Source organism: Hyperolius riggenbachi, chromosome 6 (genome assembly GCF_040937935.1).
Source record: "Hyperolius riggenbachi isolate aHypRig1 chromosome 6, aHypRig1.pri, whole genome shotgun sequence".
Taxonomy (NCBI): domain Eukaryota; kingdom Metazoa; phylum Chordata; class Amphibia; order Anura; family Hyperoliidae; genus Hyperolius; species Hyperolius riggenbachi.
The window spans coordinates 386,175,974-386,202,246 of NC_090651.1; the positions used below are offsets into that span (position 1 = coordinate 386,175,974).

Consider the following 26,273-nt stretch of genomic DNA (forward strand, 5'->3'; position numbering starts at 1 on the left):
GTGCTGATGCCTTTATGGAGCATGCAGGGAGCTGTGGTTCTTCTACGGGGGCATGCTGGGAGTTGTGGTGCCTCAATGGCAGGCCTGTGGGATCATGTCAGGGGGTCCACTAGAAAGTCAGGGAATGCTATGGGGGAACTGCCAGATAACCTGGCAGCAGGCCAGCCAGATCAGCCAGCACAGAAGCCAGGTAACTCTTTCTAGTTATGTTTAAGTGACACTGCCTATTTATGTGATATGCTGCATTTTTGTTTCTGTATTTATGGAAAGGGGGCTTCAGCCAACATTTTGCTGGGCAGGCCTACTTAGACTGCTGTTAAGTTCATGTAATTTTGGCTCCACCCATGACCACACCCGCACCCATCCTGGTGCGTGACCACACCCATTTCCCAGCTGTAGTGCCCCAAAGTGCCAAGGATCTCTTAGGATCCTAACAACGCCCCTGCAGCTATATGAAAAAAAAAATCACTTAGGGGTTGAGCAGGGATGAGCTCCTCTATGTGTTCCAAATGTTTTGCACACGTCCTATTGGACGCTTTGCAAGACTCACTACACGCACTTTCTCCTTCAAGCCAGGAAGGATAAAGTGCGCGGTAGTGAGTCTTGCAACGCTTCCAATAGGATGCATGCAAGATGTTTGGAATGCATAGAGGACGTCAGAATTATGGGTAAGTAACCCCTGGTCTCCCAGCTGCACAGCTGAGGCAATTAACCCTCACTTTAATCACGAATTTGAGTAGGTCACTACTCGTGAGCTCATCCCTGGGGTTGAGAAGTGTAAGACTTGAACCCTACCTGGTGTTTCCTGACGTCCAAGAATAAGAAGAGATTACAACCATGACAGTCTTCTCAGGCAAATTCATAATTGCTACAGCAGCATTTAGGGTGGAGAACTCTACTTACTGGGCTTCTCCATAACTAACAAGGCTAAATTCTGTTCAGTTTCCACAATGTGACGCAAGATACAATACAGACAATGTGCGTTTGCAGTTTGCACAAACTGCTCACCTTCCAGGCATAGCCACTCATTTCAGCATTTTCTTCATCAGTTGAAACTCCTTCATAAGGTCCAAAGTGTGTTCCTTTGGCAATAACTGGGCCCTCATTCCACACTCCTAACCCAGCATGTGGAATACCAGATATTCTGATGCTCAGGGCAGGTGGAAGTGTCAGCTTTGCCCGGTTATCGGTTCCCAGTTCAACAATGGAGTCAGCTATGAAAATCGGGTATCCATGCACTTCACATTCATTCAGAAAAAATGACTGGCATTCCTCGCAATCTAGCAGGGGAAGGAAAAAAACACAGTATTGTCAGCAGAGGATTGGACCCATGAGTGAACATTAAAGTTGGATTATACTCCCAAAACTAAAAATGCAGTAACTACTTTTAGTTACAAAAAATAACATTTGAAAGCATTCCCACACATTGGGGTTGATTCACTCTAACAAATAGCGTGCCTTATCAGAGTTATCACACCTTATCAGAGTTCACATGCCTTATCAGCATTAACACGCCTTATCAGATAGCGAGTGCTACAAACTTATGCCTGCTAATTGGCAATGACAAGAGCTCCACTCATCCTGCCCTGAGCCCCTGCGGGTCCAATCACTGTAAAGGACATTATCCCCACACTTTGATTGGCCCAATAAGCTGCCTGTCACTTGACAGGAAACTTGACAGGCAGCCTATTGGGCCAATCAATTGACACGAGTGGAGGCAGAGCTACAGCCCAAAGCTCTGCTTCTACAAGGAAGCGCTCCCTGGGTTTTGTCCACGGGATTTTATTTAGCACAATGATGGGCTGTAACAGTGATGCACCCACACACTCCCCTATACTACATAGGTAGTGTATACAAGCTACACACCACACCACCGCAAACTACAACAACAAACATACCGTTACAGCAGGCTCAGTCCTCAAGAGGACTTTTGGGGTCCCTAGCTGGTAAACTACAAGGAGCAGAACACCTATGAGAGCAGCTAGACAGCACTGGATCGCATAAAACTGCTATCTATCTGCCCCTCAATCAGCAGCACAGCCCTCTCTACACTCCTGGCAGACTGTTAAATGGCTTCCAGGTTTGTTTCTTTTATAAGGGGTGGGGGTTGTCAGCTTGGCACTTTGCTTGCTGCGTGCCTTACCCGATCGCCGCCGCCCGCCGCCGATCCGCCGCTACCCGCCGCGATACAGTGCCCCCCCAGCCAAGACCCCGTGCACTGCCTGGCCAATCAGTGCCAGGCAGCGCTGAGGGGTGGATCGGGTCTTCCTGAGACGTCACGACGTTGCCGACGTCGATGACGGCGCGACGGGTAAAGCCCTCCAGGAAATCCCGTTCAGAACAGGATTTCCGGACGGGCCATTGCGCCGGCGGCGATCGGAGGGGTGGGAGGGACGCCACATGATTCCCCCAATCATGTAGCTAGCGCAGATCACCAATAAAAAAAAAGTGCAAAAAATGTTCCCGGCCGCGGGAATCAGAACGCCAGGAAGGTTAAGTGAGGGGCAAACACAAATTTTGTGTAAAGTTTGCAGTAAATGTGAACAGCGAATGTTCACTGTGAACTTTCCACCGATGTGAACTGCAGGCCATCCCTACAGCTGAGTCACTTCAGCAGAAAAGGAAGGGGGTAGAGTGAAGACACTCCTCGGAGAGCATCAGCTGGCAAATATTACATTTGTAGATGACCAGAGATAAGCAAGCCTGTACTGCTCTCTGCAGAAAGAATACATTATTGTAAAGAGCGCAGCCGCGGCGGACGGCATCGCCACCGCGGCTGCCTCTGGCCCCCTGCCCGTCTCTCCGGCGTCTAGGACGCCGGGGACGGAACTGACTGTTGCTTGCAGGGACGCTGTCTCGCGCGGGCGCGCGCGTAGACAGCACCTTTGTGCAGGGAGAAGGATCGTCAGCTGACCTGCTGGTCAGCTGATGGCAGAGGAGACGCACGACGCCCCGGATCGGCTGGCTGCTGGGGGCGTGCCAGTGAGGTCTCCTCTGCTTCTTAAGCCTTTGGGCTTCAGTCTGGCGCTGTCTGTTGTCGTGAACGCTTGGGTGTCAGCGCTCAGACCAATCTTAGGATTCTGTGTCATAGTTGTGTTATGCTTTAGATCAGTCCCAGGGGGTTGAGACCAGGGACCTCACCCCAAAGCTTAGGATCGTTGTGTTATTATTCTGTTATACTTTAGGCTAGTCCCGGGGGGTTGAGACCAAGGACCTCACCCCCAAGCTCAGGATTGTTGTGTCATTGCTCTGTTATACGTTAGACCAGTTCCGGGGGGTTGAGACCAAGGACTTCACCCCCAGGTCTAGGATATTGCTGATTTGTTATTGTTTATTGTAGGCTAGTTCCCGGGTGTTGATGCCACGGATTGCACACCCAGACTAGGATATTACTACTGTATTGATCTCCTGTGTATGACTCTTGACTATTATCTCTGACTTTGATCCTGCCCTCTGATCGTGTACTTTCGCCTATCTGCCGACCTGTTGCTGAACTCGGCCTGATTACCGTTTACTCTCTTGTCTCACGATTCTGTACTGATACTTATCTCTCTGTTGCCGAACCTTGCCTGTCTGACCATTCTACTCGCCAGTGGGCGCTCGCCACTGGTGAGGTGTTAACTACGCCAGCTCCGCTAGTTAGCAGCTCTGCTAGGCTATAGTTTAGCCCTAATTACCTGCTCAATAGGTACCTGTCGTTTTGGTATTGCTGTGTCTCGTAGGCTGCAGTATAGTCTGAATCGCCCGTTCCTCGGGAGATTCAGCCTCTTTAGTATTGTTCCTCCAGCTTGCTGGAGGCTGTACGTTAGTACACCCTCAGTGTACTGTTTAGACCTCACCAGCCCCTCTGGTGAGGTCTCATGAAAGCATTATAGTTACGGTTACACCAATCACTACACTTTCTGCTCTCAGTCTTGCTATACTGGCATTATTGGTGATTCTGCGGATCACACATAATCGGGTATAGCATCTGCATTCTTGGTGATTCCGCAGATCACCAATAATCAGACATCTGAGGTGTGGCACTCATCGTCACAATTATTTTACACACAGGGAATACTTGGGAATGCTTTCAAATGTTCTTTTATGTAACTAAGAGTAGTTATAATTTCACTTTAACAACAATAATTATACCGTAACAGTTTTATTTAATGCAATTCAAATATATCAAGGTGAATAAACATACAGAGGTAGTCGTCGTCCTGCAGGTCATTCACTTCTGTGTACATCATTCTTTTTCTGTTTCTAAGGCTGTATGTTCTGCTGCAATCTTCTTTCATGTTTTCACCTGCTGAATAGGATTTCCTAGAAGCTAAATAAATTAAATAATGAATTCACACACCAAACAAAACTGTATTTTCCTGTTTTCCTGTCTGATGGCCCCAATAGCAGACGTATATGAACAAGGGTAGATGTCAGGCCTCCATAAACCAACAATAGCTTCCATGGTTTTACATTGCTATCATTTAAAGCTGAAATCCTGACACAAATATGTTATTACTGGGTTACTGGGGAGTGGGGACCCCTGTAACTATCAGACTGCCATGTAGCTATCAGGAAAGCAGGGGTATACCTGTGTTTGCGGGCAGAGCCGGATTTAGGCCAAGGCCACCTAGGCCATGGCCCAGGGCCTCACAGGAGCAAGGGCGGGTGGGCAGCAGGCTAAACTGGTGCAGAATTTACAATCTTGCAAATGCAGTGCAGGGAGATCTAATGAGTGCCTGATCATGGTACTCTCATGCCAGCCTTCTGTACAATGGTCGCCCTGCTCTCTGTGTATGTTGACGTTGTGGCGGGTGGCTACGAATTCAGGCAGCATTGCAAGGTTGCAAGTAGAGAAAGTGGAAAATCAGCTGCCAGTCACTCACATCCCCACTCATCTCCAGCGTAGACTTTTCCTCTTCGCCTATGTCTCCATCAGCTGGCGTTATGCATCTGTCCCTCGCTTGTGACTCACTGACATGTTACCAGTTAGTCACTTGATTCTTATTTTGTGATTTGCTGGTAAGATGCCAGCGGGTCACATGTGAGAGATGCTGGTTGGAGGGAAAGTTGAACAGCGGCGTCTACCTATAGTGGAGGGGGTCATCATGCCACCTATACTTAAGAGAAGGGGGGAGGGGTCATCTGGCTACTTATACTAGAGGGAAGGGGGAGGGGTCATCTCACTACCTATACTCGAGGGAAAGGGGTAGGAGTCATCTGGCTACATATGCTAGAGGGAAGGGGAGGGGTCATCTGGCTACCTATACTGAAGGGGGGCGGCTGGTGACAGTGGACCTTGGGTGGTAAAGAGTACAAATCCGTCCCTGTTTGCGGGGGCAAGGGGGTAGGCATAGCTGTATTGAGCATAGCTCCCAACTGTCCCTCTTTCGGAGGGACAGTCCCTCTTTGGGAACCAAATAGCTCTGTCTGTCTTTCTTCCTCATTTGTCCTTCTTTCTGGACCGATGTACAGATCTATGTAAAGATATGTATTTTTCTACTGAAAAATATGTTTAATTTGATTCTAAACTTTATTACCGTCCTTTAAATTAATATATGTATTATTTTCTAATAATATGAAGGAAGATGAGCCAGGATGTAAAGGACCAGTGTGGTTTGAATTATAAAACAATATATTTTTCTTATAAAAATCTTATTGGTATGCATGACTAGGGGTGTACTGGGGGCGTGGTTAGGGGTGTGACAGGGGTATGGCCTAAGTGTCCCTTTTTCTCTTCTCTAAAAGTCGGGAGGTTTGGTCTTGCGATCAGACATAGCTGTCTTGAAATCAGACATAGTTTGGTTTCTTTAATACTGTAGATCGATTAAATACAATAGTTTCTTGTGATCTGAATGATCTTATCGCAAATATGATCTTTTGATAAAAATCGCACCATTACTGGCCACCTTCAGAGTTCTAGATTCTCAATAAAATATGTGTCAAATGTTTACGGAATGGTTGTGTGTGTACCAGAGAACAGCAAACATCAAGGTTTCACTTTAATTATTATAAGTACCTGCTAAGTCACTACTGGAACGTCCTTCAGCTTTACATTTTGAAGCATCATTAACTAACGTTGGGCATTCTTCTTCTTTGGTGGACTCCTTAAAATTCTGTTTAGCAGTTTTCTCTTTAGAAGAGCTGGAGCTCCCTCCGGGGTCTTCATCAAACCTTGAAAAGAACTTCTGGAAAATAAAGAAACACTTATAAAAGTTTAGAAAAGGGGTGGGGCAAGCTTTTTTATTTTGTTTGCCACAAAGAGATTTTACATTTGACAGGTGGACCATACCAGTGTAGGTAGCCAGTATTAGCAGCCCCTGCTCCGATGCAATGGCCTTAGTGCCTTCTGTCCTCTCTCCCTCCATATGCAGAGATGCGAGCGGGTTGTAAATTACCATCTCACCCGATCACAGATTCCAGTGCCAATCTCTTTGGCCACAGCATGTCTCTCTTCATGTGATCCACTGGCATGTACTGGCAGCAGGTCACATGACGCCGCTGTAGCCATGGAGGATGGAGCTGGAAAATGCAATCAGGTGAGCCTGTTATGCTCCACTTGAAACTCTGCATAGGGAGGGAGAGAGGAGAAGAGGAAGTGAAAAACAAAACAAATGGCTGAGGGCCGTAGTTTGCCCACTAGAGTCTAGATGTAGAATTATTCAGGCTTCATTCACACTATTCACTTTGTGACAAGCATGCGTTACATGTATTTGTTATGATGTGTTATGTATTTGTTATAACGCTTATAGATGATGTATCTGACTAGGTCCACTCCGACACTCCCACTTATAATATGTGCATTTTCCACAAGGTCAGCAGTGCAGGGCCGTTTTTAGGGGCGGGCGAGGCGGGTGACCGTCTGGGGCACAGATCAGGAGGGGGGTGTAGTGCAGGATCAGGGAGCAGCGGGCACACACAGCGGCAGGGAGGGGTGCCGACTACCCACTACCTCACCTCGGGCCCGCCTTCACTGCTCCCCCCTCCCTCACCTCAGGCCCGCCTTCACTGCTCCCAACTCCCTCACCTCGGGCCCGCCTTCACTGCTCCCCCCTCCCTCACCTCGGGCCCGCCTTCACTGCTCCCCCCTCCCTTACCTAAGGCCCGCCTTCACTGCTCCCCCCTCCCTCACCTTGGGCCCGCCGTCACTGCTCCCCCCTCCCTCACCTTGGGCCCGCCTTCACTTCCCCCCTCTGTCACCTCGGGCCCGCCTTCACTGCTCCCCCCTCCCTTACCTCGGGCCCGCCTTCGCTGCTCCCCCCTCCCTCACCTCAGGCCCGCCTTCACTGCTCCCCCTCCCTTACCCCGGGCCCGCCTTCACTGCTCCCCCCTCCCTCACCTCGGGCCCGCCTTCACTGCTCCCCCCTCCCTCACCTCGGGGCCCGCCTTCACTGCTCCCCCCTCCCTCACCTCGGGCCCGCCTTCACTGCTCCCCCCTCCCTCACCTCAGGCCCGCCTTCACTGCTCCCCCCTCCCTCACCTCGGGCCCGCCTTCACTGCTCCCCCTCCCTCACCTCGGGCCCGCCTTCACTGCTCCCCCCTCCCTCACCTCGGGCCCGTTTTCACTGCTCCCCCCTCCAGAAAGTAGCACAGTCAGGGAACATGGGCTCACCTCTTCCAGATTCCCTGCAATGAAGCTCCCCGTCGTCTTCTATATCTCCAGCACCGCTCTCTCTACTTTCTGATAGCAGACTCACACTCTAATCCGGCCATAGTCATAGTCTAATGTCCTCCCATATTATTATTATTATTATTATTATTATTATTATGTATTTGTATAGCACTGACATCCTCTGCAGCACTGTACAGAGTACACAGTCATGTCACTGACTGTCCTCAGAGGAGCTCACACTCTAATCCTACCATAGTCATAGCCTAATGTCCTACCATATTATTATTATGTATTTATATAGCACTGACATCTGCTGCAGCACATTACAGAGTACATAGTCATGTCACTGACTGTCCTCAGAGGAGCTCACAATCTACCCCCTACCATAGTCATAGTCTAATGCCCTACCATATTATTATTATGTATTTATATAGCACTGACATCTCCTGCAGCACTTTACAGAGTACATAGTCATGTCACTGACTGTCCTCAGAGGAGCTCACACTCTAATCCTACCATAATCATAGTCTAATGTCCTACCATATTATAATTATGTATTTATATAGCACTGACATCTTCTGCAGCACATTACAGAATACATAGTCATGTCACTGACTGTCCTCAGAGGAGCTCACAATCTAATCCAACCATAGTCTAATGTCCTACCATATTATTATTATGTATTTATATAGCACTGACATCTTCTGCAGCACATTACAGAGTACATAGTCATGTCACTGACTGTCCTCAGAGGAGCTCACACTCTAATCCTACCATAGTCATAGCCTAATGTACTACCATATTATTATTATGTATTTATATAGCACTGACATCTTCTGCAGCACATTACAGAATACATAGTCATGTCACTAACTGTCCTCAGAGGAGCTCACAATCTAATCCTACCATAGTCTAATGTCCTACCATATTATTATTATGTATTTATATAGCACTGACATCTTCTGCAGCACATTACAGAGTACATAGTCATGTCACTGACTGTCCTCAGAGGAGCTCACAATCTAATCCTACCATAGTCATAGTCTAATGTCCTACCATAATATTATTATGTATTTATATAGCACTGGCATCTCCTGCAGCACATTACAGAGTACATAGTCATGTCACTGACTGTCCTCAGAGGAGCTCACACTCTAATCCTACCATAGTCATAGTCAAATGTCCTACCATATTATTATTATGTATTTATATAGCACTGACATCTTCTGCAGCACTTTACAGAGTACATAGTCATGTCGCTGACTGTCCTCAGAGGAGCTCACTATCTAATCCTACCATAGTCATAGTCTAATGTCCTACCATATTATTATTATGTATTTATATAGCACTGACATCTCCTTCAGCACATTACAGAGTACATAGTCGTGTCACTGACTGTCCTCAGAGGAGCTCACACTCTAATCCTACCACAGTCATAGTGTAATGTCCTAATATTATTATTATGTATTTATATAGCACTGACATCTTCTGCAGCACTTTACAGAGTACATAGTCATGTCACTGACTGTGCTCAGAGGAGCTTACACTCTAATCCTACCATAGTCATAGTCTAATGTCCTCCCATATTATTATATATTTATATAGCACTGACATCCTCTGCAGCACATTACACAGTACATAGTCATGTCACTGACTGTGCTCAGAGGAGCTCACACTCTAATCCTACCATAGTCATAGTGTAATGTCCTACCATATTATTATTATGTATTTATATAGCACTGACATCTTCTGCAGCACTTTACAGAGTACGTAGTCATGTCACTGACTGTCCTCAGAGGATCTCACAAGCTAATCCTACCATAGTCATAGTCTAATGGCCTACCATATTATTATTATGTATTTATATAGCACTGACATCTCCTGCAGCACTATACAGAGTACATAGTCATGTCACTAACTGTCCTCAGAGGAGCTCACAATCAAATCCTACCATAATCACATGCATAGAGCCATTTTTTTTATTTTTAAGGGGAAGCCAATTAACGGTATGTTTTAGGGATGTGGGAAAAAAACGGAGTGCCCAGGGGAAGCCCACGCAGACATGGGAAGAACGTACAAACTCTGTGCAGGTAGCTGGGAATCTGGGATTTGAGCTGGGGACCCAGCTTTGCATGGCGATAGTGCTAACCACTACACCACCGTGCTGCCTGAAGCATCATCATTCCTGCTTATATTTGGTGTAATTTTAAACATCTTTTGTAATCAAAACATGATGGGTGATATAACATTTTTATTTTTTTTTTGCCTTACCTTCCATTTTGCTGCTGTCATATGATGGTCTCTTTTGTTTTGTTTAGCGGCTGCAATGCCAAACAATACAAGAGTGTGGTTAAAAAATTGCTGCCATTAATAATCACAAACAGAGGCGTAACTAGAAATCACTGGGCCCCCCTAAAAAACTTGGTATAGTCCCCCCTAGCCCTCCCACCCCGGGTATAGGTGCCCCCAGTAATGCCAGGTATAAGTGCCCCCAGTATAGCCAGACATAGATGCCCCCAGTATAGCCAGACATAGATGCCCCCAGTATAGTCAGGTAGAGGTGCCCCCAGTATAGCCGGTCATAGCTGCCCCCAGTGTAGACAGCTAAAGGTGTCCCCAGTATAGACAGGTATAGGTGCCCCCAGTATAGACAGGTATAGGTTCCTCCAGTATAGCCAGGCATAGATGACCCCAGTATAGAAGTCTATAGGTTCCCCCAGTATAGACAGGTATAGGTGCCCCCAGTATAGACAGGAATAGGTGCTCCCAGTATGGACAGGTATAGGTGACCCCAGTATAGACAGGTATAGGTTCCCCCAGTATAGACAGGTATAGGTGCCCCCCGTACAGGTAGCCAGGTATAGGTGCCTCCAGTATAGCTAGCCAGGTATAGGTACCTCCAGTATAGATAGCCAGGTATAGGTGCCCCCAGTATAGACAGGTATAGGTTCCTCCAGTATAGCCAGGCATAGATGACCCCAGTATAGAAGTCTATAGGTTCCCCCAGTATAGACAGGTATAGGTGCCCCCAGTATAGACAGGTATAGATGCTCCCAGTATGGACAGGTATAGGTGACCCAAGTATAGACAGGTATAGGTGCCCCCCAGTATAGCCAGGCATAGATGCCCCCAGTATAGACAGGTATAGGTGCTTCCAATATGGACAGGTATAGGTGATCTAAGTATAGACAGCTATAGATGCCTGTAGTAGAGACAGCTATAGGTTCCCCCAGTATAGACAGGTATATGTGCTCCCAGTATAGACAGGTATAGGTGCTCCCAGTATAGACAGGTATAGGTGCCCCCAGTATAGCCAGGTATAGGTGCTCCCAGTATGGACAGCTATAGGTTCCCCCAGTATAGACAGGTATAGGTGCTCCCAGTATAGACAGGTATAGGTTCCCCCAGTATAGACAGGTATATGTGCTCCCAGTATAGACAGGTATAGGTTCCTCCAGTATAGCCAGGCATAGATGACCCCAGTATAGAAGTCTATAGGTTCCCCCAGTATAGACAGGTATAGGTTCCCCCAGTATAGACAGGTATATGTGCTCCCAGTATAGACAGGTATAGGTGCTCCCAGTATAGACAGGTATAGGTGCCCCCAGTATAGCCAGGTATAGGTGCTTCCAATATGGACAGGTATAGGTGATCCAAGTATAGACAGCTATAGATGCCTGCAGTAGAGACAGCTATAGGTTCCCCCAGTATAGACAGGTATATGTGCTCCCAGTATAGACAGGTATAGGTGCTCCCAGTATAGACAGGTATAGGTTCCCCCAGTATAGACAGGTATAGGTGCCCCCCGTACAGGTAGCCAGGTATAGGTGCCTCCAGTATAGCTAGCCAGGTATAGGTACCTCCAGTATAGATAGCCAGGTATAGGTGCCCCCAGTATAGACAGGTATAGGTTCCTCCAGTATAGCCAGGCATAGATGACCCCAGTATAGAAGTCTATAGGTTCCCCCAGTATAGACAGGTATAGGTGCCCCCAGTATAGACAGGTATAGATGCTCCCAGTATGGACAGGTATAGGTGACCCAAGTATAGACAGGTATAGGTGCCCCCCAGTATAGCCAGGCATAGATGCCCCCAGTATAGACAGGTATAGGTGCTTCCAATATGGACAGGTATAGGTGATCTAAGTATAGACAGCTATAGATGCCTGCAGTAGAGACAGCTATAGGTTCCCCCAGTATAGACAGGTATATGTGCTCCCAGTATAGACAGGTATAGGTGCTCCCAGTATAGACAGGTATAGGTGCCCCCAGTATAGCCAGGTATAGGTGCTCCCAGTATGGACAGCTATAGGTTCCCCCAGTATAGACAGGTATAGGTGCTCCCAGTATAGACAGGTATAGGTTCCCCCAGTATAGACAGGTATATGTGCTCCCAGTATAGACAGGTATAGGTTCCTCCAGTATAGCCAGGCATAGATGACCCCAGTATAGAAGTCTATAGGTTCCCCCAGTATAGACAGGTATAGGTGCCCCCAGTATAGACAGGTATAGATGCTCCCAGTATGGACAGGTATAGGTGACCCAAGTATAGACAGGTATAGGTGCCCCCCAGTATAGCCAGGCATAGATGCCCCCAGTATAGACAGGTATAGGTGCTTCCAATATGGACAGGTATAGGTGATCCAAGTATAGACAGCTATAGATGCCTGCAGTAGAGACAGCTATAGGTTCCCCCAGTATAGACAGGTATATGTGCTCCCAGTATAGACAGGTATAAGTGCTCCCAGTATAGACAGGTATAGGTGCCCCCAGTATAGCCAGGTATAGGTGCTCCCAGTATGGACAGCTATAGGTTCCCCCAGTATAGACAGGTATAGGTGCTCCCAGTATAGACAGGTATAGGTTCCCCCAGTATAGACAGGTATATGTGCTCCCAGTATAGACAGGTATAGGTGCTCCCAGTATAGACAGGTATAGGTGCCCCCAGTATAGCCAGGTATAGGTGCTTCCAATATGGACAGGTATAGGTGATCCAAGTATAGACAGCTATAGATGCCTGCAGTAGAGACAGCTATAGGTTCCCCCAGTATAGACAGGTATATGTGCTCCCAGTATAGACAGGTATAGGTGCTCCCAGTATAGACAGGTATAGGTGCCCCCAGTATAGACAGGTATAGGTTCCCCCAGTATAGACAGGTATAGGTGCTCCCAGTATGGACAGGTATAGGTGACCCCAGTATAGACAGGTATAGGTGCCCCCAGTATAGACAGGTATAGGTGCCCCCAGTATAGACAGGTATAGGTGCCCCCAGTATGGACAGGTATAGGTGACCCCAGTATAGACAGGTATAGGTGCCCCCAGTATAGACAGGTATAGGTGCCCCCAGTATAGACAGGCATAGATGCCCCCAGTATAGCCAGGCATAGGTTCCCCCAGTATAGACATCTATAGGTTCCCCCAGTATAGACAGGTATAGATGCCCCCAGTATAGACAGGTATAGGTGCTCCCAGTATGGACAGGTAAAGGTGACCCCAGTATAGACAGGTATAGATACCCCCAGTATAGACAGGTATAGGTGCCCCCAGTATAGACAGGTATAGGTGCTCCCAGTATGGACAGCTATAGGTTCCCCCAGTATAGACAGGTATAGGTGCCCCCAGTATAGACAGGTATAGGTGCTCCCAGTATGGACAGGTATAGGTGACTCCAGTATAGACAGGTATAGATACCCCCAGTATAGACAGGTATAGGTGCCCCCAGTATAGACAGGTATAGGTGCTCCCAGTATGGACAGGTATAGGTGACCCCAGTATAGACAGGTATAGATACCCCCCAGTATAGACAGGTATAGGTGCCCCCAGTATAGACAGGTATAGGTGCTCCCAGTATGGACAGGTATAGGTGACCCAAGTATAGACAGGTATAGGTGCCCCCCAGTATAGCCAGGCATAGATGCCCCCAGTATAGACAGGTATAGGTGCTCCCAGTATGGACAGGTATAGGTGACCCCAGTATAGACAGGTATAGATACCCCCAGTATAGACAGGTATAGGTGCCCCCAGTATAGACAGGTATAGGTGCTCCCAGTATGGACAGGTATAGGTGACCCCAGTATAGACAGGTATAGGTGCCCCCAGTATAGACAGGTATAGATACCCCCAGTATAGACAGGTATAGGTGCCCCCAGTATAGACAGGTATAGGTGCTCCCAGTATGGACAGGTATAGGTGCCCCCAGTATAGACAGGTATAGGTGACCCCAGTATAGACAGGTATAGGTGCCCCCAGTATAGACAGGTATAGGTGCTCCCAGTATGGACAGGTATAGGTGACCCTAGTATAGACAGGTATAGGTGCCCCCAGTATAGACAGGTATAGGTGCCCCAGTATAGACAGGTATATGGCTCCCCTGCGGCTGCATCCATTGCAGCCAGGATTGTTATGCCCCTGACTACATGTGAGAGATAAAGCTATGTTTACCTTCAAGCTTTGGTGTCCATTCTTCATCTGAGTCTTCAGAACTATACGGTTTAGGCTCTATAAGTCGCTGTTTTGTCATAAAGACTGGCTTTGGAGCTTTAAAACCTAAACAGTTTTGTGAAATAAAAAAAAAAACCACACACATATATATTACCAAAAGAGTACATAACTAAGGTTGGCCTATATGAAGCCATATATACCGTATATGGCATGACATATACAGGTGAAATGCAACCTAAAGGTGAAACTAATCTATGAAATAGACTCATTACATGCAAAGTGAGATATTTCAAGCCTTTATTTGTTATAATTGTGATGATTAGAGGTTATTAAAGATGGACAGGGAAGATATCTATTAATAAAGGGCCTATTTAATGCTAGAAGGGTGACACTGGGAGTAGTATATGCCTCCAATTCGGGCCAAGTGGGGTTCATGAATCAGTTTTTGGGTAAATTGGACGAGTTCACAGAAGGATCAATAGTAGTAGCGGGTGACCTAAATTGTGTAATGGATCCCCAGATGGATTCGTCCACAGGGAGATCCTCCCTCACTAGAAGAGCTCATCAAAGGGTCAAAAGAGAAATTGGTAACCGCCAGTTGGTGGATATATGGCGAATCCAACACCCATCCTTAAAAGATGATCCATATTACTCGCCTCCACATAGGTCTTATTCTAGATTGGATTACTTCCTTATTTCACATAATCTTCTCTCAAATGAGATTGAGACAGGGATAGAATCAACGGTGATTTTGGACTACTCCCCTATTACCCTTAATGTGGGATTTATACAAAAGGAGGGGGGCCCCTGGAATTGGAAGCTGAACCAGTCATTGCTGAGAAAAGAGTCGCAGCAAGATGTAAGAGGAACTTCTATGAGTTTGGAAATAAGGGGAGTAAACTATTGGCAAGACAATTGAAGCAGCAACAGATGGCAAATTATATTCCCTTCTTCTGTGACAATAAGAGGCAGAAGCACCATAGGAACGAGTCCCTGTGTAGGATGTTTCGTAAGTATTACTCCAAATTATATGGGATTGAGGAGTGTACAGTGGGGGGGTGGAGGGGCGGGCATGGAGGACTATGTGACAGCTTCAGGCATGGGAACATTGCATTTTGTGGATGCAGATAATATGGAAAAGGAGATAACGGTGGAGGAATTATTCAGGACTGTGGGGAAATGCCAAGGGGAAAGGTGCCAGGCCCAGATGGCTATACCCTCGAATACTATAAAAGGTTTGGGGAGATCCTTAAACCACACTGGGTGAAAGCTTTAAACTCTATTGAAGCAAAAGATAACCTAGAAGGTAAACTTGGATGGGATTCCTTGATGTCGGACATATCTGTCAAGGGAAGGACCCCACATCATGTACAGGGTATAGGCCCATCTCTTTAATAAACATTGACCTGAAGGTCTTGGCAAAAATCCTGCAAACAGGTTATCTCCCCTACTAGGCGAATTGGTTCATTTTGATCAGGTGGGATTTATACAGGGGAGGGAGGCCTGGGATAACACACTCAGGTCGGTAGATATAATCCAGTGGGCAGAATTCACACCTGGCCCTGTCGTATTGCTATCCACGGATGCGGAAAAAGCGTTCGACAGGGTCAGGTGGGTATATATTAAAGTGGTGTTAGAACATATTGGACTGGGAGAGAACATGAGAGCCTGGATATTATCTATGTATAAGGACTTGGCAGCTAAAGTTAAAGTAAATGGAATGCTATCTAGTCCCCTAGAGATAACAAACGGAACCCGTCAGGGTTGCCCTCTGGTATTTGGTATTTGCCCTAACCTTAGAGCCCTTTCTGAGGGGAGTTCGAATTAATGTAGATATATCAGGGATAAAGAGGCTCATCGGAGCACAAGATAGCAGCATATGCAGATGATCTGCTATTCTACTTGACAAACCCCAGGATAGCATTGCCCAATCTCCTGAATGCATTTGCTGAATTCAGGAGAATCTCTAACCTTAAGATTAATTGGGATAAGTGTGAGGCATTAAAGAGAACCATAGATGAAGCACTCTCTTGTATTTTACCTTATAAATCAGTGGGAACATGACAGTAAACACCTAATCTGCTCTTTGCTTCATTGTTCTCTGTTTAATCTGACTGTTATCACCTCTGATAAGAATGCCCGACTGAGCACTCAGTCTAGCTTTGCTACGGAATGATTATAGCTGAGTCAGTCTTCTCTGGTGTCTTTTCTAGCCCAAGCCTGCCCCCTTGTGGCTCTGCTATAATGACTCAGCTATAATTATTCCCTGCAAAGCCAGACTGAATGCTCAGTTCGGGATTCTTATCACAGCTGATAACAGACACTTTTAGCAGTGAGGATGAAACAGATGAAACAGAGAGCAGGGTAGGTGTTTTCTCTAATGTTCCCACTGATATATATGGTAAAATACACAAGGGTGCTTCGTCTCTGGTTCCCTTTAAGTATAGGGTTGAAGGAGGAGGAGGTGGAACATCTGAAGGCAAATTTTCCATTTAGGTGGGTAAAAGATTCCCTAGGATACCTGGGTACACAGGTAATCATGAGATTAAACTATTACCCGCTCCTAAGGGATTTAGATAAATGGGCAAAGCTAAGACTCTCGTGGTTTTGTAGGAATAATGTCCTTAAAATGAACATCATGAGGCTGTTATATGTCTTCCAGGCCCTTCCTGTTCCCCTACCCAGAAGTTATTTGGATGAAGTTAGGAGAGTGTTCGCAAGGTTTGTATGACAAGCTAGAAGGGCAAGGCTGAAATTTACATTTATTACGCAGTCAAAAGATAAAGGAGGGCTAGCGGTACCCGATCCCCTAAGATACTACTAAGCGGTTGTCTGCACCAGGGTGGTTGACTGGAATAGAAATGAAAAGTCTAAGCAGTGGGTCTCTATGGAAAATGATTTATTTGAGGGTGAGCTGAGAGATGCCTTATGGTTGCCCTGTATTCCAAGTATATATCGAATTCCAGGAACATTGGTGGAACACACCTTAAGAATTTTTTATAAGGTAAGTAGTAGAAAGGACATGACTATGAGCCCCTCCCCTTTGATGCCAATATTAGGAAATCTTAAGTTTCCTCCGGGATGCCAAAAGGGAAGTTACGGAGAATGGAGGTTGGGAAGAAGGTTACAAATACGCTCCTTGATTAGAAATGGAAAATTGCTTGAGGAAAGAGAAATAGTGGAACAAATGCAGCCGGGGAGGATAGATATATGGAGTTTGATCTAGTTTAAGCACTTCCTCCTCTCAATGGGAACAAAGGAGACACTCTCAAGGGAATTGACCCACTTTGAGATGCTCTGCCTAGCTGACGGACCAACAAAGGGAACTCTTGCAAAAATATATAAAATACTAGAAGGGGATGTAGATCATAGCTCGAAATACAAAATAAAATGGGAAAAGGATATGGGGAGGGAGCTGTCTACTACCCAGTGGGAGAGGATAATCAGGATGACATATGGGACATCAATATCGACAAGGATACAGGAGTCCGGCTATAAACTAGTAATGAGGTGGTACTATACCCCGGATAGATTAAATAAGATGTGTGGAATTAGTCCCACATGCTGGAGGTGTGGGGAAGAAAGGGGGGACTTCATCCACATATGGTGGACATGTAAGGGTCTTACCACATTCTGGAAGAGTATAAAACTTTATATATGGGAACTGGCAGGAATACCTATATCAGATAGCCCTGAATACTTGTTACACCTAATGGGGAAAAGGATTCAAAAGTATAGAGGTTCACTGGGGATGCATTTAATTAATGCAGCAAGGGAATAGTTCGATGAAATTAACCAAATCTACTTGATGGAAGAACTATCTAGTATAATCTACGGAAGGAAAAACAGGGGATGGGAGAGGTGGACGGAATTTAGAGAAACGGAAGAATATCGGAGGGTGGTGGGGGTTGGACTAGGGCAGGCATGGGCAAACTTGGCCCTCCAGCTGTTGAGGAACTACAAGTCCCACAATGCATTGCAGGAGTCTGACAGCCAGTCGTGACTCAGAAAGGCAAATGCATTGTGGGACTTGTAGTTCCTTACCAGCTGGAGGGCCAAGTTTGCCGGTGCCTGGACTAGGGGCAGGATGAGGAGGTTTCTCCATGGGCAGGGAAAGCATTAAAGAAGTATTAGCCCATCAGAAGAGAAAGATGGGAATTGAGACATAGCCTTGGAGGTGGGATCAGTGGGATCAGTGGTTATTCACTTTTTCTTGGATTTTCTTTCTATTCATCTGTAGGGGTCTTTTGTCTTTTCTTTACCTGGCATCTTTCGTGGTGGTTAGATTCCAGGGGGCATGCTCTCCGCCCTAGCCCATGTAACAGAAAATAATCTAGCAGTGGCCTGACTCTAGGAGTCCCTATTTGGCGACAGTGGTTATGGGTCAGACTAGGAGAGGTGTTATGGAAGCCCAGGATGTGGGGTGTGGCATGGATGCAATCAGCCTGTGGCACTGCTGAGGTGTTATGGAAGAACAGGATGTGGGGTGTGGCATGGATGCAATCAGCCTGTGGCACTGCTGAGGTGTTATGGAAGACCAGGATGTGGGGTGTGGCATGGATGCAATCAGCCTGTGGCACTGCTGAGGTGTCAGGGAAGGCCAGGATGAGGGGTGTGGCATGGATGCTATCAGTCTATGGCACTGCTGAGGTGTTATGTAAGCCCAGGATGTGGGGAGTGGCATGGAGGTGGTCAGCCCGTGGCACTGCTGAGGTGTTATGGAAGACCAGGATGTGTGGCATGGCATGGATGCTATCAGCCCATGGCACTGCTGAGGTGTTATGGAACACTGGGATGTGGGGCGTAGCATGGATGCTATCAGTCTGTGGCACTGCTGAGGTGTTATGGAAGCCCAGGATGTGGGGCGGGGCATGGATGCTATCAGCCTGTGGCACTGCTGAGGTGTTATGGAAGCCCAGGATGTTGGGCGTGGCATGGATGCAATCAGCCTGTGGCACTGCTGAGGTGTTATGGAACACCGGGATGTGAGGCGTGGCATGGATGCTATCAGTCTGTGGTACTGCTGAGGTGTTATGTAAGCCCAGGATGTGGGGAGTGGCATGGATGCTATCAGCCTGTGGCACTGCTGAGGTGTTATGGAAGACCAGGATGTGTGGCACGGCATGGATGCTATCAGCCCATGGCACTGTTGAGGTGTTATGGAACACCGGGATGTGAGGCGTGGCATGGATGCTATCAGTCTGTGGCACTGCTGAGGTGTTATGGAAGCCCAGGATGTGGGGCGTGGCATGGATGCTATCAGCTCATGGCACTGCTGAGGTGTTATGGAACACCGGGATGTGGGGCGTGGCATGGATGCTATCAGCCTGTGGCACTGCTGAGGTGTTATGGAAGCCCAGGATGTGGGGCGGGGCATGGATGCTATTAGCCTGTGGCACTGCTGAGGTGTCATGGAAGCCCAGGATGTGGGGCGTGGCATGGATGCTATCAGCCTGTGGCACTGCTGAGGTGTTATGGAAGCCCAGGATGTGGGGCGTGGCATGGATGCTATCAGCCTGTGACACTGCTGAGGTGTTATGGAAGACCAGGATGCTTCAATAGCAGCCTTCAGCTCTTCTGCATTTTTTGGTCTCATGTCTCATCTTTCTCTTAGCAATGCCCCATAGATTCTCTATGGGGTTCAGGTCAGGAGAGTTTGCTGCCCAATCAAGCACAGTAATTCCATGGTCATTGAACCAGGTTTTGATACTTTTGGCAGTGTGGGCAGATGCCAAATCCTGCTGGAAAATGAAGTCAGCATTTCCATAAAGCTCATCTGCAGAAGGAATCATGAGGTGCTCCAAATCTGCTGGTAGATGGTTGTGTTAACTTCGGAAGCACAGTGGACCAACACCAGCACATGACAAAGTGCCCCAAACCAACACAGACTGTGGAAACTTCACACTGGACTTCAAGCATCTTGAATCGTGTCCCTCTCCGTTCTTCCTCCACACTCTGGGTCCTTGGTTTCATCAGAAAAGAGGACTTTGGACTACTTTGGACTTTTCCATGATAGTCTTAATTTTTCGAGTTTCATTTGTAACCCGTAGTAATGCATATAAGAACAATATATGTCACTAAAACCTCAATGGTTTTATGGGGTGGTGTTTTTGCCTTGCAGATTACTGGTAATCTGGAATGATGTTTCAGTGCTTAGTAACATGTATATCTGAAATCAGGAGATCAATTTTTATCCATAAAAGTGGATAATCAGTTTCAGACAAACCATAGCAGTGAACTTTATGATTTAAAAAATAAATGTTCTACCTTTTCTATTATCAAGTCCAAGTGTTGTAATAAAAAGAACATAATTGTACAGAGTATACTAATAGGGCCTCATGTTATAAACAGAAACATTTTCAAAGTTTTGGCAGTTTGAGAAATTCTTGACAGTCTATTAGTCTTATGAATGTCATGTACAGTATATATACTCAACTGATATGGCCAATATGTGAATGCTAATAACTTTTTCAGACTTGGGACCCAGCTGGCCAAGTCTCGAATAAATCCTTCCTGAAGCAATGATGCGGCGTTGGCTATTCTCTGCACTGTACCTCTGCTCTCTCCATGTCCTCGTATGACCCCTCTAGCTCCTCACCTGCCCTTTCCACTCTTGGCCTCTGTCTGGTGGTGTCTGCTTATCGCTGCTCTGGGACACCTGTCCCCTCTCCTCCATGTCCTTCTGAGTTCTCCTCCAGTGTCCGCTTGTTGGAGCTCCTGGACTTCCGTTGTTGCTGCCGATCTTAACATTAGAGAAAGCCTTCTGCATGATTTGGGCTGATTCCTGTCATTTCACATTCTGGGCAGCCAAAGTCCAACATAGGGCCCAGAAACGTAGTGCTTCCCATATTGGCCGCATCAGTCAGCACATTGGCCGGAGAGATCCTGAAGTGGCCAGTGGGGCAGAGAGTAGTGATAAGGTTGGAATTAGCATTTTTACTTACTTTATAACAGGAAACATGGAATTCAGGGTGTAGCTTGAAGTTGTAGGGCAATTTAAGCTCAAAACCACTGGATTTACCACTCCTTGAATAGGGAAAAGCCCAATGTATCAAGAACAAGCATAGCTTAACAATTCTGGCTGCCAGTCAGACCAATTACAAACCATGAAATCTGGGTTCTCTGCCCAATTTATAGCCACACAAAGTTTGACCATGGATTATGCTCATGCTCACAAGGTTTCAACATTTTTAGAATTGAAGGTCAGGAATCCCAGTCTTTCTTGAACTGTGTGAACTTGTGAATTGGTGGATGAATTGGTAAAGGTTGGAGAATGATGACATTGGTTTGAGAAAATGACTGGTTAGTGGAGAATGGATGATAGATCAGCTGTAGATAAAAGGAAAGTCCAGTCACCTCAGGAAGCAGCTGAAAAACTCCCCATCCTGTTCTAAGAATTGGTTAGTCCTTTCAGCCTGATCATTCGGATGATAACCAGAAGAAACTGATGGATGAAAGTTCAACTTCCAACAGAACACCTTCCAAAAAGTAGATGTGAATAGTACCCCAGTCTGCGATGTCACTGGATACTTGGTGAAGTCTGGTGATTTCTCTGATAAAAGATTTACCAGTAGCGGCTGAGAGAGTGCTTTCATAGGAATAAAGTGGACCATATTTGTGAGACAGTTAACCACTTCCATAATTGATGCTGTCCTGGAAACTAGTATGTCCACTTTGAAGTTCAAAAGACAAATAACATTTATATTGCACTTTTCTCCTGGTGGACTCAAAGCACCAGAGCTGTAGCCACTAGGGGGCGCTCTATAGGCAGTAGCAGTGTTAGGCCAGAGCTGCAGCCACTAGAGGGTGCTCTATAGGCAGTAGCAGTGTTAGGTCAGAGCTGCAGCCACTAGGGGGAGCTCTATAAGCAGTAGCAGTGTTAGGCCAGAGCTGCAGCCACTAGGGGGTGCTCTATAGGCTGTAGCAGTGTTAGGTCAGAGCTGCAGCCACCAGGGGGTGCTCTATAGGCAGTAGCAGTGTTAGGCCAGAGCTGTAGCCACTAGGGGGAGCTCTATAGGCCGTAGCAGTGTTAGGCCAGAGCTGCAGCCACTAGGGGGTGCTCTATAGGCAGTAGCAGTGTTAGGCCAGAGCTGCAGTCTCTAGGGGGCACTCTATAGGCAGTAGCAGTGTTAGACCAGAGCTGCAGCCACTAGGGGGTGCTCTATAGGCACTAGCAGTGATAGGCCAGAGCTGCAGCCACTAGGGAGTGCTCTATAGGCAGTAGCAGTGTTAGAGCAGCGCTGCAGCCACTAGGGGGCGCTCTATAGGCAGTAGCAGTGTTAGGCCTGAGCTGCAGCCACCAGGGCACACTCAGTAGGCAGTAGCAGTGTTAGGCCAGAGCTGCAGCCACCAGGGCACACTCCATAGACAGTAGCTGTGTAAGGGAGTCTAGCCCAAGACTCCTTACCGATTAGATGCTGGCTTACTGAACAGCAAGAATCGAGATTTGAACCCTGGTTTCCTGTGTCAAAGGCAGAGCCCAGTACTATATTCAGCCACTATGTGTAAGTGGGCTTGAGTAGTAGTGGCCTCAATAAACCCAATGTCTTATTTCCAGTGTCTTGGAGTCAGAAAAATTTGGACAGGGAAAGACATTTTGCCTACAAACCAGAGAAACTTTAGGCCATCAAAAGTTCCTCTGGAGCAGCTGAAGTATCGTCGTAACCCCCATATATTCAGCTAAGGATGATCATAATATACAGTAATTCTAAAGAAGAGTAAGTCAAGGTTTCTTAGGTACAAAGAATCATCAGCAGGTTACATCTTCAGTTCCAAGTTGACGGTGTTATTTAAGGAGTCATTCTTGAATCTTGATGCATCTTAGCAAATCAAGTTGGAGCATTAACAAGTTATTTGCGACTAAAATAATATGAGCTACTACTGTATCAACTACCAGAAACATCACTGATAAGGCAACCATTTTTGAATTTTAACAGGTCACTCTGAATGTGATATGGAGATCAAAGTGAGTCAAAAGAGAGCCCACCTTGCTTGCCTGAATTTTAATCTTTTAGGCTGGTTTCACAGTGGGACGTTACAGGCGCACGTTAGAGCAGCCTGTAACGCACCCCACCGCACAGCAATGAAAAATCAATGGGCTGTTCACAGTGCCCACGTTGCGTTACATTGTAACGCTGCGCCATAATATAACGTACTGCATGCAGTACTTTGTAAGCGGCAGAGCCGCGTTAGACTGCTTGCACATGCTCAGTAACGTTGGGGAGGAGCGGAGAGCGGCCAGGCACATGGCTAATTAATATTCACTGCACTCAGTGACGTGCAGTGTTTACTTCCTGGAGCGGCCGCTCTGTGCGGCGATTGGCCGGCGGGACCACGTGATGCCGCATGCGTCCAAGAGTGCGCATCACAGCATCACGGATGCCAGAGTGAGCTGCACAACGCGGCTCACTCTGACGTCCAAAGCAGAGAGCACCAGGCGTTGCGTTAGGGGCACGTTATGCGACCATAACGTCCCCTAAAACGCAATATCCTGGTGTGAAACCAGCCTTAGCCAAGCAGAGAGCCTCTGAAGTTGTGGGGTCCAAGACAATAAGATGACTTCCCTCTTTGTATGAACAACTCATCTTCTTTAGCATCTGTTAGCTAAAAATTCCCTGTATTTGAATCATAGTTCTTTTTCACCAATAGAGTCCACATCCCATTTTGATATTTTCATATCTTAACAATAAAATGCGTTTTAAGCCCCTAGCATGCAAGAAAATACTCTAAATAATTCTTACAGCACTGTTTCACCTATTTTTAGGTACTTTTTCAGTTGCAAGTGCTGAAAGTTATTTTAAACAGAAGATGAAAACTTATCTCAGAGAAGACTTTGGAGAAAAAGGGAATTGGATCGGGCCCAGCGTCTACTTGATATTAATAGTTTACTTGGTCTACCACTTTACACTGCGACTGAGGAGCGTATGGCAGGAGCATTGCTGACTTACGTCTGAAAACGGTTTTATTGATCCTTTATTTCCTGTTCCTGTTATGGGCTCTTTCACACCAAAAATTGTGAAACGCAATTTCAATTAAATTCATAATCTGTACATCATAATTAGTTATTGCCTCGTTCACTAATTATGATGTACAGATTATGAATAGAATTGGCATACCTCCCAACATTTTAACTACAGAAAACAGGACACTTAGGCCACACCCCTAACCACACCCCCAACACCCCCTAGTCACGGCCCACCACATTTTTTTTATATTTTTATTTTAAATAAATATTTTTATTTTAATTAATATTATTAATATTAATATTACTCCCTTTTACTCCTGAAAGGGGGGGGGGGGAGCCTGAGGGTGCCCGTGGGTGGGGAGGAGGCGAGAAAAAACCTGATTGAGGCACCAGCCCTGGGGATGCATATGCGGGATGGACGACCGCCGCCATTTCTCCCTCCCTTCCTTCTAATGTGCCCCCCAGTGTCGTTGCCCCCCCCACCTGCAGAGTTAAATGCGCAGCGGAGCGGGCTGTCATTTAATCTTACCATTGCCGTGCTTTTCAGCTGGTCTTCTCGGCTTCCTGCTTCCTGTGATGTCACAGGAAGCAGAAAAGACCAGCTGAAACGCACGGCGATAGTAAGATTAAATGACAGCCCGCTCCGCTGCGCATTTAACTCTGCAGGTGGGGGGGCAACGACACTGGGGGGCACATTAGAAGGGAGGGAGGGAGAAATGGCGGCGGTCGTCCATCCCGCATAATGCATCCCCAGGGCTGGTGCCTCAATCAGGTTTTTTCCCCTCTCTGCCCAGCGGCCGGGACAGAAGGGGGGCAGCGCAGGATGGCGGGAGGGCCCCCCCAAAAAGGGACAGTCCCGACGAAATCGGGACTGTTGGGGACTATGGAATTGGGTGGGTTGTCCTGGTAGATATAATTCAGTTGTACTTATGTATTCCAATTGCATTTATAAGTTAATTAGTAAGCATCAGTGGTTAGCAATGTCAGTGCATGAATAGGATTTTAATGCATGGATCTGCTGCCAATAGCGTGTTTAAAGTGCATTCAATTCAACCAATTATTTAGTATATGTCAGAATCCGATCTGCTGGTCTTGATTCCCTGGACTGTTTTGTTTCCTATGCAGCTTGCATAGTTCAGTCTAGGGAAAAGAGACATTTCTGTCAGTTTGAAAGGCTGACTGATTTGCATCCACTTGTCATGCAAATTGCTTGTCTGCTTCCTTTGGAGGTTTCTAGTATAAATGTAATTTCCTCCCAGAATTCCTCACTCGACATAGTTCCTCAGTAGGGAAACTTACCTTAGAGTCTCAGCATCTTGTTACTATGTTCTAGTGTAGTTAATTCTTGGGGAGTGCTCCTTGCATTCCTATTTAGTGCAGTCAGGTTTGTGTTATAATTTGTACTGCCTATTCTGTCTTGTCTGTGCGATTGCACTATCACCAGCGGTGGCTGACAGTGAATCATTTTGTCCTGTTCTTAGATCGCATTTGCCCTAGCATTATAGGCGGTGGATCTTTCTTGTCTGAATTTTGGAGTATAACCTTAGCTGCGGTTGCTATTGGTTACTCCTTCTGTCGGCCTTGTCTGGAACGAACGCTTGCTGTTGTCTGTTGTGAGGTAACCGATTAGCAAGCTTTCCTCTCTTGTCAGAACCTTGGAGTATAACCTTAGCTGCGGTTGCTACTGGTTACTCCTTCTGTCTGTCTTGTCTGTGCGATTGTACTGTCGCCAGCGGTGGCTGACAGTGAATCGTTCTGTCCTGTTCTTAGATCGCATTCGCCCCAACCGGTTGCTACTGGTTACTCCTTCTGTCTGTCTTGTCTGGAACGAACGCTTGCTGTTGTCTGGTGTGAGGCAACCGATTAGCAAGCGTTCGCGTTATCTGTTTGTTTTCTTTCTCCGTGTTCATTAGTTAGTCAGGGTTGGTACGTTTTGCCACTGTTGCGCGTAACGTGCGGTGGCCGTACCATTAACGCGTTTGTCTCTGTTGCGCATATCGTGCGGGGACCGCGTTTAGCCAGTTCGTTTGTTATTTTCATTGGCATTCAGATTGTGGTGATTTGCTGTGTCTTCCTTGCTCAGTTCACGCTCTGTCTTTACTCAGTCTTGTCTTGCTGATAGCTATCGCCTCTCTTGCGATTAGCTTTCTTACTCTGGTCTGTTCTGATGTGATATGTCTACCGTCGCTGGGTGGCAACTAGATTGGTAGACATTCACATAGTCTGTCTCTCTTCTTGCATTCTTCTGGGTTGCTACCTTGTTGCCCAGTCTTG

The 26,273-nt window shown here is 46.7% G+C and overlaps 1 protein-coding gene across 8 annotated transcripts in view; it reads right to left on the reverse strand.

The window, feature by feature from the left end:
• The window catches only part of LOC137521991 (histone-lysine N-methyltransferase PRDM9-like), a 144,604-nt gene that overhangs the window by 53,529 nt on the left and 64,802 nt on the right, over nt 1-26,273 (reverse strand). For all 8 annotated transcript variants that reach the window (XM_068241983.1, XM_068241982.1, XM_068241981.1 and 5 more), the window contains 5 exons: nt 14,036-14,140; nt 9,866-9,915; nt 6,002-6,170; nt 4,187-4,312; nt 1,009-1,280 (listed from right to left, as the gene is read on the reverse strand). In XM_068241983.1, coding sequence (XP_068098084.1) covers nt 1,009-1,280; nt 4,187-4,312; nt 6,002-6,170; nt 9,866-9,915; nt 14,036-14,140 — 722 coding nt within the window. The remainder of the gene's footprint in view (nt 1-1,008; nt 1,281-4,186; nt 4,313-6,001; nt 6,171-9,865; nt 9,916-14,035; nt 14,141-26,273) is intronic.